We start from the raw sequence: 14,831 nt of genomic DNA, 5'->3' as shown, positions 1-14,831 counted from the left end.
GACCTATTTCACATGCAGCTGCGCACCCACTCAGCTCAAGCTTCCCTGGTTATCATAGAGAACAGCTCACTGATTCTGCTATTTTGATAATTTTGAAGCCAAGACATTGATAATGGAATCGTTTTGGACGAAAAGAGAGGACTTGCTTATTGCCACAAATCTTAGTACGCTTTAACGCTCCCCTGGGCAGACGCAGTCCTGGTATTGGTGTTTTAGCACCGTATATAAGGTGATGTTAACCTGTTTAAAAAGTGGGTGGTGCTGCTCAGGTGCAAACCGCGTGAAGAGGATAAAACCAGGTTTGCCTTCATTTTCCAATTTTTCTTTTGAGATTCGGAAGGTTGTTAATATCCACTCTGGATAACTCTGGGAAGCTCTAAACAAACACCCTTTTTTCCAACCGGAAGCAGGCTTGCGACATCTGCCTCGAAAAATACGATGATGTGAATCCAGACTGGTCTGAAATAGTCTGAAGAGCGCAGAGTTCAAAAAAACTACAGATACTGTTTGTACTGTGTCTGTCTGTACTGTGTTGTGTTGTCTGTCGCACTTGTATTGTGTTGCACTTGTGTTTTGTATGCACTGTGTCTATGTTGCATCATGGTCCTGGAGGAACGTTGTTTCGTTTCACTGTGTACTCTGTATGTAGTTGTAATTTTTACCCCTTAACATAATAAAAAAGGCCTAATACACACTATGGTGTATTAATGAGTAACCACAGGGACTGTACAAACAGGTGGGGCTATTCTTTGGTAATATAGGTCAGTGGACCATAAGCTGTTTAAGGGGTTTAAAGGGGTCTAAAATTGTTCTCAAAAAATTCAATTCTCCATAATTCCCCACATTTCTAAAAATGAAGATCTGCTGCCAGCATCAGAAAGCTGTTTTTTGTCTCAGAGTGTTTGGTCTGTGTGCTCTGGCCATAAAAGAGTGTGCTTTTAGTAAGCAATACTGGTCTGGTCTTGGTCTGACTCTCAGAGTAGTAAACTGACAGCTATAGGAACGGTCCCGTCATCTAAAAACGCCATTAGTTCTTAGAACCTTTGTTTCAGGAGGTCCCTCAGGCAAGCCTCTCCTGGTTAACAAGACTCGTCACACCAGTCTCTGTAAACAGACTGATGACACCTAAGACTGACAGGAGTTTACAGACGTAATGCACTGTCAATACACACTCCTCAGTGCAGGTACTGTTGCTCTTGCACACTTTCAAAACACGAACAACATGCAGCTGGCAGAGCAATGATGTATTTAAAGTAGAGATATGAATCTAGTCCATCATGGCAGGATTCATGTTTACACAGCAAGCTGGAATGTGAGTGTGTGTGTGTGTGTGTCCCTGAGTGTACAAGCATGGTTGCTGTGGAATGAAATCGTCTCTGGTTTGTGCAGTTTCTATCAGTGTCATGTGGCCATTAGCCAATGCAATCTCAGACAATAAAACACCATATATCCAACCCACTATAATACACTATGTGGACAAAAGTATTGGGACTCATTCATTGTTTCTTCTGAAATCAAGGGTATTAAAAAAGCAACTCCCAACAACTCCCAACTCCCCAACTCAACCTGAAAGTATTGGATGGAGCACCCACCATCCTTCCAGAGAACACAGTTCCACAGCTCAATGCTGGGGGGCTTTATACCCCTTTAGCCCACACCTGTCATTATGTCAATATGTTCACCTTTATCTGTTCCAGAAAGTCCTATTCTACTAGCAAGGACTAGTCAAGCTGTGTGTGTTTGCACCTGCACAACTGTGTCAGCAATGGGTGCAACACAAAGTAGCTGAATGCATTCATTAGTGGGGTGTCCGTAAACATTTGGACATACAGTGCATGTAAGATCTCAACTTGACAAAAATAATACCATGTCGACCACATAACAACACAGAAGCCTTCTAATCCGTCATCAGTAGTCAGTCTCTGATCACAGGACTACTGCTGGTGGGGTGTAATTTACACAATTAGTCAAACCCGGTCCTGTGGACAAACAGAGAGCAAAAAATAATATAAAATCAAAATTCGATCAGGCTTATTTAAGCCAGTCCAGTGAAATAAGCCCAAACCAGATATACCTGTAATAGTAACACCAACACACCTCTTATGGCCTTACATTTCTATAACCTATTTAAAGACATGTGGTGAACCAGAATACAGAAGCACACTGTGATAGAAAATAAGTCATCAGTCGCCAAGGAAAAATTTACCAGCAGAAACACAAGACCACCATGAAGCTAAGCTAGCTATGCTAACATCCAAACAGCAATATGTAATTCTTCTCTACTCAAACAGTCCTGGGGGGAAATGGATTCCCGCTATAGGCCTACACAACATATCGTTTGTTAATCTTGGGTTGTAGATTGTTTTTATTTCAATGGCAGAACATGGCAAGGTAGTGTCTCCCATTCCCACATACACAGCACAAGAGGGAGCTTCTTCTGAGATTTGCTAATGCAACGTCACTGGAACTCAACATGCTTGGAGGAGAACACTAGCTGCCAATTCTGTTACATCAGCCCTGGCTGGCATCACACTAAGTGATCCTCTTACCCTGGGGGAAATGGATTCCCGCTATAGGCCTACACAACATATCGTTTGTTAATCTTGGGTTGTAGTCTGAAAATTCGGCACCAGGTTTTCAAACACCACCAAAAAATGACAGAACCCCAATGTGGTGCACTTTATACAGTGAATAGGTCACAGTTTGGAACACAGCTTACGAAACATCTGACCTTTTTGAACAGAAGTATTAACAAAATCTGTATCACAAATGTTCTTAAATATTTTATTAGAAATGGAACCACATCTTCAAACTGTCTCCATTTCTTAGCTTAGTTGTTGGTCGAAGATGAAGTTGTTTATTTGTAGGTTTAAATAAGAATAAAAATTCAAGATTTTCAATCAAGCGACAGGTATTTGTCAGACATCTAATATTAATAAAGCAAATATTTTCAGCATGTCTGACTTTATTAGTTACTCTAGTTCTTCATCATTGGTCAGTTTTGACCACAAGGCCACAGCTGACTGGATATTTTTGATAAGTGGACTGATTTGAATTATGTAATTTTATGTAAGATTATATGCATATTTTGTAAGGTTGTTAAAAATATGTTATATTATTTTAGATCCTAGTTGTGGTAGAAAGAAATGAAGTAAAATAAGAGAAAAAACAGCACTACACACTAATAAACACAATTTATACATAAAAAAATCAACCTTTGTGGTCCAGTGCATTTATTATTCAAATCTAGAAGGAACTTGTGGGGCAACTGAACCTGAGTCATTTGATCTGTATATTTTTATTCGCTGTATTTCACAAACATGAGGGAACTTCACACAGAATACTGCTGTTCCAGGACACAGCATAAGGATAAGAAACACTCAATATGGAAATGAAGACTGTATGATCACTGAGCATGAAGCAAACAAGTGCATGCAATCATCCCGCAATCAGTTAGCCTTACACACTCACACACACTCAGTAATGTCGGACAGATGAGCTTAAGGCCAGGGATGTCCTGCAAAGAAATAAGGACAAGCAACAGCAACATTGCAGGGACAAAAAGCAGAAACCACAGGAGAGAGGATGTATAGATGAAGGGGTAGACAGGGTAGAATCCCCTTTTTATGAATTGGGAGAGGTTATAATTATTAATTTGAATAAAATGAGATAAAAATGATATTTGTTTGACTTACATTCTTCAACTTCCTGCTGCAATCTGAGCCCCTGCAGGAGAGAGACAAAGACAGAGAGAGAGAGAGAGAGAGAGAGAGAGAGAGAGAGAGTTAGTCTTCCATCAGTGCTCTTCAGTCCAGTCCCAGTGTTTAAGTGAACAGATAAAACAGCAAGTGAGGTAGACACAGAGGGAATTCCAAGAAATAACTTAGACACACCCTTCCAGCGTTTTGGTAAATTTCCACAGAACTCTCTCTTTTGTGCACACACACACATACACACACACACTTATAACACTAGTAAACACAGGCTTGTTTTTATTTCAATGGCAGAACATGGCAAGGTAGTGTCTCCAACTCCCACATACACAGAACGAGAGGGAGCTTCTTCTGAGACTCCTGAAGCCGACCGACCAACCACAGCTTTCAATGCAACGTCACTGGAGCTCAACACGCTTGGAGGAGAACACTAGCTGCCAATTCTGTTATATCAGCCCTGGCTGGCATCGCACTAAGTGATCCTCTCTTGGGACTCCCGGTCACAGGTGGCGGTGGGATCACCAGGAACCCAACAATGGCAGGGCCAACACTTAGACAGTTGTGCCACCTGGGAGCCCCAGCAGCTACCGTTGATGTGTTTAACCACAATAAATAGGGAATATACCAACCGGACAATGTAACACATTCCAGCACCATTTCAAACGTGTAGGGATCTTGTGGAACTATGCTGGGAAGTGTGCCGGAAGAAAGTCTCCTACAATATGCTGATGAACACAAGCAGCTTTTTGTAACACTAGTCTCTGGTCGTGAAGAAAATCTCACGCTGCTTTGCCATTCATTTATTATATTCATCTCCTTATCTGCTTCTTCCGGATCAGGGTTGCGGTGTCAACCCTTTGGATAGGCAGCCAGTCATCTCAGGGCACCACACATACACTCATTCATACCTAGACAAAGACAAATTGTCATCGCTAATTCTCCTACCACGTGTTGTTGGGAGGTGTGGAGAAACCGGAGATATATTCTGTATGTTTTTATTTTCCCAGGTTAGAAAGCCCATTTGTGTCCAGAAAATGCATGAAAACATACACACTCACACACACCAGGCTGCAAAACCAGGTGCATTTGTACTGAGTAGCCACAGCAAACCTGATCCATACTGATCTTCATGCTGATAGCTTAGTGAAAACACAGGTACTGCTTTCCTGACCACTGAAAAACCCGCTACAGCCGACAACAGCGCTGTGTTTTCTCAGCAATGTATATCTGCCCAATCTAGTGGACATATTCAATTACACTGCTGAGGAGCAGCGATAGTGGAGTGAATTGTCCCTCCTCATCACTTTTAGACACAAAACATGAGAAGTGTGGTCCTATTCTTAGTATTTCAACATGCCATTACTCAGGTTCAATCGAAAACTGCAGCTTTAACTTCCCACCTGCCCAATCTCCCAATAAAAGGAAACACGATCATAGAAATAAAGGTGTACAGCGAAATGTGTCCTCCGCATTTAACCCATCTGGTAGTGAACACACACTCACACACACACACACACACACATGTTAGGGGCAGTGAGTACACACACACACCCAGAGCGGTGGGCAGCCAACTCCAGTGCCCGGGGAGCAGAGAGGGTAAAGGGCCTTGCTCAAGGGCCCAACAGTGGCAGCTTGCCGAGCCCGGGAATCGAACCCACAACCCTGTTATCGATATCCCGGCGCTCTAACCGCTGAGCCACCACTGCCCCACAAAAATGATCGGCTCAGACATGTTTGCAGGCCAAACTTTGCTCCTATAGTTTTGCACTGGTGCTACAAAGCTAATGTAGCTAACAGGCAATGGGAATTAGCATGGTGGAAAAAGGTCAAAATGTCTAGTATTGGCTGTAATGCTAAAACCAGCATTAGCCGCCAGAGTGAAGCCTGAACTCTGTCTGTGCTTTACAGTTGACATAACTCATTTATAATTATTTTACAGCTGTTTTAAGAGCCTTGGGCTTTGAATTTGTACCTGTGCAGACCTCTAATTTAGGCATGCTGTTTAAACAATGCTATACATTTAGCTCACGTAGCCTACATGATCCTACGAGTGTTTGTTAGCCACATTAGCCTCGTAGCTCCACTGCTAAACAAGAACACTTTAACAACCGAACATGTCTTGGTCCAATCCCTTTCCCTTTTTACACTTTATCAAGCCATAATCGTTTACTAGGCATGTAGCAATACAATGCAATCTATCCCAAACAGAGTACTCATTTTATTTGACTAATTGTTAGCTATTGAATCAGTGCAAAATTGAAAGGCCTGAGCCTGATAGTCTGTTGGGTCCCATCCAGTTTGGTTTGGTTGGGTAGCAGCGCTATAAATACACTTTCTTATGTTATCTGTTAAAATAAATAAAGTATGGACGGAATTCAGGCCTAATCTTGGACGCTAATAATGTTTTTAGCACTGGACAGAATTCAGGCTTCACCCTGGATGCCAGTGCTGGCTTTTATTGTTACAGCTACTACTAGAGCTTCTCTCCTTTTTGCACCATGCTAATTTCCATTGCTTGTCAGCTACTGCTTATTAGCCGCATAGCACCAGTGCAAAACTGCAATAGCTAACTTCAGCCAGCAAGCACGCCTTGACTGATCAACTGCATTACAGGTGAGGGGGAAAAGTGTCAACTTATTTTGCTTTACTATATTTATTTTTTAGCTACATTGTCTATTAAGCTGCATTAGACTCATTATATCTAAAAGGCCTGAGCCTGATATTCTGTTGCGTCCCATTCAGTTTGGTTTGAGGATCACGGCTAACCAAAATCATCACACACTTAAAACCCCTAACAATAGTTTGTTAAGTAATGCCCAATACACATTTCTCATGTTACATATTAAAATCAAAACGTGTGGACAGAATTCAGGCCTCATCTGGGATGCTACAACTACAACTTTTAGAACTTTTGTCCTTTTTTCCAGCATGCTAATTTCCATTGCTTGCCTTGACTGATCGACTGTTACAGGTGAGGAAAAATTGTGTAAATCAGATTATTCACCAAATGATCACTTTAAGGTTAGAAAGGTCGTAAGTATTCAGACATGCTGCTGCACACGTTCATTCAGTCGCTTATTCATTCTAGACAACTTTTGGGGTGAGAATAGTGGTCTGATCAGATCAGATCAGATCAGGGGCAAAAAGATCAGATTTTGTCCCATTTTAATAATAAAGTATGGTCTCTTCTGTACAGAATCGCATGAAATGATGGTTATGATCAGTTTAATCTCACCTTTCCTTTAGGTCCTCTCTCTCTCTCTCTCTCTCTCTCTCCAACTCTCACCTCATGCTCTCTCACTCTCTGTCACCTGTCATAAACTGCTCAGTTTCCATCAGCACGCTGAATGGCTGCATACTTTCACTGTGCGCTCACTTCATGGCGCAAGCCAAATGGAAAGAGTGATGCCCAGGGAGAGATATGAAGAGGACAGGATGACAGAAGGAAAGAGGAGCGCAGGCCAGCACAGGTAAAACTGACAAAGAGTAAAGAAAGAGGATCTCGGCTCTTCTAAGCTGGATAAACGTCCGATCCTTTGTTTTTACCACTGTGTTTAAGCAGAGTGCCCCCTGGACTGATATCAGCCGGTCCTCAGCATTAAGGTACACTATATGTCCAAATGTTTGTGGACACCCCTTCTAATGAATGCATTTAGCTACTTTAAGTTGTGACACAGATGTGCAAATGCACACACAGCTAGTCTCAACTTGACAAAAATAATACCATATCGACCTTCTAGTCCCTGTAAAGAAATGCTGCCAATAGAATAGGACTCTCTGGAGCGGATAAACATAAACCTATTGGCATCATGCCTAATGCCTAGAACTGGGTTCTCTGGAATGAGAATGGTGCTCCATTCAGTACTTTTGGGGAGGGTTGGGGAGTTGGGGATGAGGCGGGGTGGTGACCATTTGAAGGACACAGCCCCTGAATTGGGACACGTCTCAGTATGGCCCCTCCACCCCAATAATATCTGGACAAGGGCGATCTAGTGGTCAGAACCTGAATGAATGGAGTACAACAAACTGCAGCAGAAGATCTACAGTAGACTACCGACTTTAAACAAGGCAGGAACCCCCCCCCCCCACACACACACACACACAGACGTGAATGTAGATGTCCAAGCAAACACACAAAGCCTTGGAACTCAATCTCTGCTCCTTGTCCTTTCAGACCGAACAGACCAGTCTGGTAACCATGGTGACCTTCTCTTTCAGCTCTTGCTGTACTTTCACTGCACCTACAAGACACGCCCCTTCTTGACTGACAGCCTGTCTCTCATACGGGACAACCCAGAGTTTAAGGGACAACACAGAGTTGCTACGACAACTGGTACAGATCCGAACCCACTTAGGGTAGCACAGGTTTTGGTCTGAGAGAGAGAGAGAGAGGAGGAAGACAACAACCAGCACATGTGCCTGCACACACTCAGATACAGATGGTGCAGATGCTGAAAAGGACTGAGGAAATGAAGGTTAGATCACACACATACACATGCATACACACACACACACACACAGGATGAACAGGATGGGCTTAAGTCTGTCAGGATGTGTGACATATTTAATTTGGTGATACAAGTGACAACATACACACACACACACACACACACACACACACGCAAACATGCTGGACATGCAAAGGAAAACCATGAGTCATAAGTTTGGAACACCAGACTGAATGGCTCAATGTAGTAGTAGGCAATATGATGATAATCATGATCAATTATGCTATATGTATTATAGCATGTGAGACTATTATACAGTAAATTACTGCAATTTCTCCAAAATGTCAATTTTACAAGAGAAGGAAAAAACATTCTTAACCTCCAATAAAAGTCAATGTAGAGTTTTTGGGATTGCATTTTGGAGCATTTCTATTGGTCTATTTATCATAAAATTGTAATACATTGTAAAAAAAAAACAGATTTGAATGATGTCATCACGTGATAATGTGTGACAGTGATGATATGTAATGATATGTTTTATATTAATAAAATCCTTTTCTAAACAGATATTGCCAGTACTGATCAACTGCTGATCAACCCTACTAGTAAATATTATGATACTCAACATGTATCATGAAAATGCCTTTAAGTATCACATTATAAAGTCCATCACTGTCCAATGAAAAACATCTCCAATATGGTGAAGGCAACAATGTGCTTCATTTCGAATAGAAAATAGAAAAAAATAAGAGTATATTCCAAGTAACTTAAAGCATTTCTATTGGTCATTGAACAGAACAGCTACAGGGTTCAAACCATGGAAACAAAAATGGAGATTTTTTGCCATATTGCCCAAATCTAAAAAAATATATTCTCTCTCAGGCCGAAACTTCTGTTGGATCTGTACCCGTTTTCAAAGCAGCTCTGTGTCATCCCTTAAACTCTGGGACATCCCGTATAAGGTAAAGGTGCATGTATTTGTCACTGTACACTGTACAGAGAAATGTGTCCTCCACATTTAACCCATCTGGTAGTGAACACACACTCACACACTAGTGAACTAGGGGTAGTGAGTACACACACACACACACACTCCAGCGCCCAGGAAGCAGAGTGGGTAAAGGGTCTTGCTCAAGGACCCAACAGTGGCAGCTTGCCAAGCCCAGGAATCAAACCTACAACCCTGTTATCGATATCCCGGCGCTCTAACCACTGAGCCACCACTGCCCCTGTCCAGGCTGTCAGTAAAATAAATGCATGTTTTTCATCAACCAATACCATAGCTGTCTGTGGTCTGGGGACCCCCTGTCATCTGTGATGTGATATTTTGGTGTAATCAGCCAGTGTGTTCTTTCAAAGCTTCCAGTGCTAACGTTACTGGAATTACTGGCAAAGCATAGAAAGCGGAGGGCAGAGGTGATAGCCAGTCAGGTTTTAAGACGCGCGGCGTACAGCCAAAAAGTCTGCAGTTTGTATTATTGTCTAATTAGCATATGTATTCTGCCAAAGCTTCCATAAACCAGTGTGGCACAAATTAAACTGTGTGCGACGAGTTCAGGTTCACTCCAATTCTGAACGACAAAAATGCAAGACACGTTTGGAAATTGAAATATCAGTGCTGTCCAATGAATGCTATATTAAATTAATACTCATTAATGGCTGCTTGAGTGTTGCTAATCTCAATTAGCTGAAATTAGATCTTATTCGCTCAGACTTCACCCATCATTTTCCCCTCAACGCGCTGAACAGTAGAATAGTGCTCCCTTTACAAAAAGCAAGGGAAGCAGTAAGTTTCTTCTTGGGTCCTAGGTTGGTATTTGGGTCTATTCTCAGCTGTAATGTTGGCCGCTGATAATTGTACGACAAACACTGATGCTAACATCTGTTTCAGTGGCTTTAACTTTCAAATGACAGTTTGACAGGGCAGAGGTGGCTCAGCGGTAAGAGCTCCAAGCTATTGTTGACAGGGTTGTGGGTTTGATACCTGGGCTCCGCAAACTGTCACTGTTGGGCCTTCACCCTCTCTGCTCCTTGGGCACTGGAGTTGGCTGCCCACCGCTCTGTGTGTGTGTGCTCACTGCCCCTAGTTCACTAGTGTGTGTTCACTACCACAGATGGGTTAAATGCAAAGGACACATTTAGCTGTACAGTGACAAATGTGTTATGAATATTGGCAAATGATGCTTCCTAAGAGATAAGAATATTGCTCACTTGATGCTCATTTTCAGCTCTTTGCTTCTGCTGCAAGAACAGCAGACTTGCCATCTTTGTGGCATCCATACTGAATTTTAGATTTGGCAGCATCTAGCTCAGGGTATATTTTGGACTCTAGTCTATACAAACTACCTAAGGCTGTTATCTGAGTAAACAGTGAAGCAGTTTTGTAAGTTGCTCTGGATAAAAGCGTCTGCTAAATGCCTGAAATGTAAATGAAGTTCTTGTTGCTTCCAACTAAAACCACTCAGTACTTACGGCCTCCGTAATCGTAAGCATGAACATCTGAGGAGAACTTGAAGCTAGCCGACGACAAGTGGAAATAGGGAAGCTTCTACGCTTAAAAATATACATGTATGATCTTCAGTCAGCTTCAGTTGGAAAAGCCTCATGAAGCGGTTTGAAGAGTGTGTACTGTGGTGAATCTAAAATACAGGTCTGTTTACTGTATTTTTTGGTCGCTGTATAATTCCATTTGTGTTATTATATAGTTTTAATGGCTTTACTGTTCTTTTAAACAGTAGAGCAGTCTGTGAGTAGGTGTAACTCATGAAAAAGTACTGTAGAAGAAAACAGCTCTTTCACAGCTACAGCAGGAGCACTGTATCTACCATGCTGAGGTCCAGTATCAGGTGTCCGTAGCAGTCAACCATCAACCATGCAACTACATACAGTGTTTGTGAGGTTTTACACTAATGACTGGATGATTCAGACATGATTATAACGCTGTAAAGCCCTGTTTTTCCACAGGTAAGGGTCACCTTCCCTATTCCAGATTAGGTCTGACCTAGACTGAGACAGCTTCAACCCATGTTAAGGCAAGCAGCTCTAAATGTCCCTTTAAATTCCTCAGTTCTTTCATGCCAGAATGACTGTGGATAACAGCTAACTGGAGAATAACAGTTCCAACTGTCAGTACACACACTTACACATACACACACACACTAGGGTTGTGGGCTGGTTTAGAAACTGGTCACAATAATGCAAAATACTTTCATCCATATCAAATTAATACAACAGTGTGACAATGCTTTCCAGCCCTGACACACACACACACACTTGAAGTGTAAAGTGGCCTTACTTGTTGCTGGAACGTGTGTCCTGCAGGTCTCCGGGGTCGAACAGCTGAGAGCCCTTCAGTCCCAACTCCTCACAACCTCTCAGAAAGAGCGCCAGGTTATCCTGTACACACACACACACACATATGCAAGCTCAGTACCCAACCCAAACAGTACGAAACACACTCAGTCTCTCTCTCTCTTTCTCTTTCTCTCTCTCTCTCTCTCTCTCTCTCTCTCTCTCTCTCTCTCTCGAGGAACGATAGAGGAAGCAAAGTGACGCCAGTGGGTTTGGCTAGTCACCGGCTGCACACACTGAGCAAACCTCTCTCGCCCTTTCTTTCTCTCTCTCACTTTCACAACCCCCCCACCCCTACCCTGATCTCTCTATCACCATCTGACTCTCACTTTCCCACTCTCTCACACACACCCGATCTCTCTTACTTACTTACTTACCTACTCCTTACTTAATCTCTCTCTATCTCTCTCTCCCTTTCTGCCTGTCAGTTCAGTGTCACTCTGCCACTCTTGCTTAAGCATCCATATTTCACAGCTCATAAAAATAAAGGTCCAACAAGTGGTTTTTTTTTTTGAGCGATGCCACAAAAGAACCATTTTTGTTTTCATAAAGATTCATTTTAGTAAAAGCGATGTGAGGGTAAAGAAACTTTCCTCCCATTCCTTTAAAAAAAAAGTTTGTGGACACCTGCTTACTTATTGTTTTGTTCTAAAAACCAAGGACATTAGTCAGTAGTTTGTTCCTCCTTTCCTGCAGTAACGGCCTCTATTCTTCTAGAAAGCCTTTACACTAGATATCGGAATTAGTTCTTAGTAAGGTCAGGTGCTAGTGTTGGATGATCAGTTCTGGATCAGAAAACTCCACTCCACCTAATTCCAGAGGTACACTTCTAATATTAAAGGGTGCTACAATGGGTTCTGTGAGCCATGTCATAGGACACCTTTTTTTGGTTCCATGAGGAACCATTTTTGTAAAAGAGATTCTCTTCTGTAAAAAAAGTTCTCTTCTGCAAAAAATGGTTCTTAATGGGACCAAAAATGGTTCTTCTATAGTATCGCTCAAAAATACCTTTGTAGCATCTTTATTATTTAGAGTGTATCTCTTGGATGAGCTAGAGTGATGCTTACAACTAAACACCTTCTTGTCGCTAAATGCAATCAAATTCTCACAGCAATGTTCCAGTATCTAGTGAGGATTATCCAAAGTGTTTTCCTAATGTATCACTCAAAGAACCCATTTACTCTCTATTCTTAAATAGAGAGTAAATAACAGCAGTAACAGCAATTATACACTCTGTCAACATCATCATCATCATCATCATCATCAAAAAAAACAACAACTCTCACCGTCTCTCGCGTATCGTTTCCTCTCGCGCTTGTTTAGATGCTGTGGTCATGCCCCTCCTGCCTCTCTGTGCTTCACTTTCCTTCCTCTTCTCATTTTAGGTCATTCTATACACTTTAATACTTAACCTGCCTCTCAGGTGCAGTAAATACACCTCTCTCGCCCCCGCTCACTCTCTCTCCCTCTCCAGGTGTCTTTTGTTCCAGTGCGCAACCTGAGCTCCTCTCTCCTCCACTCTTTTCCTTCACTCCTCTCTGGTTCCCAGCTCCTCTGAAAAGGCCCCTGACTCCTCCTCCTCCTCCTCCTCCTCTCTCTCTCTCTCTCTCTCTCTCTCTCTCTCTCTCGCTTTCTCTTTCTCTGTGTCTCAAATCTGGAAGGGTGGCACGGTTTCCGTTCCCTCGTGATTGTTGTCACACTGTTGTTTTGGTATGAAGGGGAGAGGAAGAGGGCGCTTTGTTTTCTGTCAAGTGAGAACGAGCAAGTGAAAGGCATAGAGAGAGAGCGAGAGAGCGAGAGAGCAGGAGAGAGAGAGACCTCCCCCTATAATAGACCCAGGCCCTTCTTCCTCTCGTTTGTGTACATTCTGTTGGAGTTTCCCAAGAGATTGAACCCCACCCAGAACGAACCCCTCCAACCGTGCTGATGGGACCGGGTGACACCCTTTATGTACGCCTGAGATCAAGTCAGCAGGACACTAACTAGGCCACTTAAACACACACAGACACACACATGCACGTATACACTGGTCATTCAAACACCATACAGTACCACTACAAAGTTTAGCCATTTTTGTTTCCATAATTTTTTTTTTTATAGAGGGTATAGAACCTTTTCAACTGGTAAAGAACCTTCACTTACACCACAAAAAAAAAAAAAAAGTTTGTGGACACCTGCTCATTCATTGCTTTGTTTTAAAATCAAGGGCGTTAGTAGGTGGTTTGTTCCTCCTTTCCTGCAGAAATAGCCTCCACTCTTCTAGAAAGGCTTTACACTGGGTATCGGAACATTGCTGTGAGGATTTGATTGCACTCATTAGTAAGGTCAATGTCATTTTGAAGACATTTCCACAATCCACGTGTCGTAACCGTGCTGAGTTTAGTTATCCTGTTGAGGTACTTTGAGCGGTGGACGCACTCTGAAACTAGCTGTGACACCGCCATGTGTAAAAACCCCACTCTCTTAACAGCAGCACACAAGAAGAACTAAGAACGCTATCATGGCAGTGTTAGTGCTGTGATGAAAATGGTTTACCACCAATATATTATGTGATCAACAGCTGTCCTGTGGGCAGCCTATAATAAAACACACACACACACACACACTGTGGTGCATGTAATAACTAGTTATAGGAAGTTCCCTTCTTTTAAATTTCACAAGGATGGTCAGTGTAGTGGATAAGAACACCACAGCCCAACACACTGGAGATCAGGATTACATATGAACATAAGCGAAAAATATTTTGTTAGTACTTTGTTACTATTACTATTAACCAAATAGAAACTTGAGAACCAAATATTTAGGTAAACAGTACTTTTATCTAACCGAAATGTTTAGTACTTTGCTATTATATATAAGAACTTTGAGTCTAATCAAAACCAAATACCAAAAGTACTTTTACCTAATTCAAATACTTAGTACATTGCTACTGTATTTAAGTACTTGGAAACCAAATACTTAGGTAAACAGTACTTTTATGTAACTAAAATAGTTAGTAATTTGCTAGTACTTTGATTCGAACCAAAAACCAAATACCAGAAGTACTGTTACCTATTTAAAATACTTAGTACTTTGCTACTGTATATAAGTACTTTATTTCTAATCAAAACCAAATACCAGAAGTACTTTTACCTATTTACCTAAAATACTCACACTTTTAATGAAAATTCTCGTTCCCATCAGTCAAGTTCCATTACATTTATTTATTTATTTATTTATTTTTTAATTAAATATCCAGTGTAAAATTATGAAACTGTGTTTATATAGCTTTGTGCTAATTGCACCTTTTAATTTTATATACTTGCACTGGTCTGCCATT

At 41.7% G+C, this 14,831-nt stretch overlaps 1 protein-coding gene across 8 annotated transcripts in view; it reads right to left on the bottom strand.

The window, feature by feature from the left end:
- Positions 1-14,831, bottom strand: part of limch1b (LIM and calponin homology domains 1b) — a 143,851-nt gene that overhangs the window by 58,413 nt on the left and 70,607 nt on the right. For all 8 annotated transcript variants that reach the window (XM_072663690.1, XM_072663687.1, XM_072663691.1 and 5 more), the window contains exons 4-5: positions 11,457-11,557; positions 3,696-3,726 (exon numbers count right to left, since the gene is read on the bottom strand). In XM_072663690.1, the coding sequence (XP_072519791.1) occupies positions 3,696-3,726; positions 11,457-11,557 (132 nt within the window). The remainder of the gene's footprint in view (positions 1-3,695; positions 3,727-11,456; positions 11,558-14,831) is intronic.

Source organism: Salminus brasiliensis, chromosome 19 (assembly GCF_030463535.1).
Source record: "Salminus brasiliensis chromosome 19, fSalBra1.hap2, whole genome shotgun sequence".
Classification (NCBI taxonomy): Eukaryota; Metazoa; Chordata; class Actinopteri; order Characiformes; family Bryconidae; genus Salminus; species Salminus brasiliensis.
The sequence above is the reverse complement of the archived record's forward strand: the minus strand, read 5'-3'. Positions and strand labels throughout refer to the sequence as shown.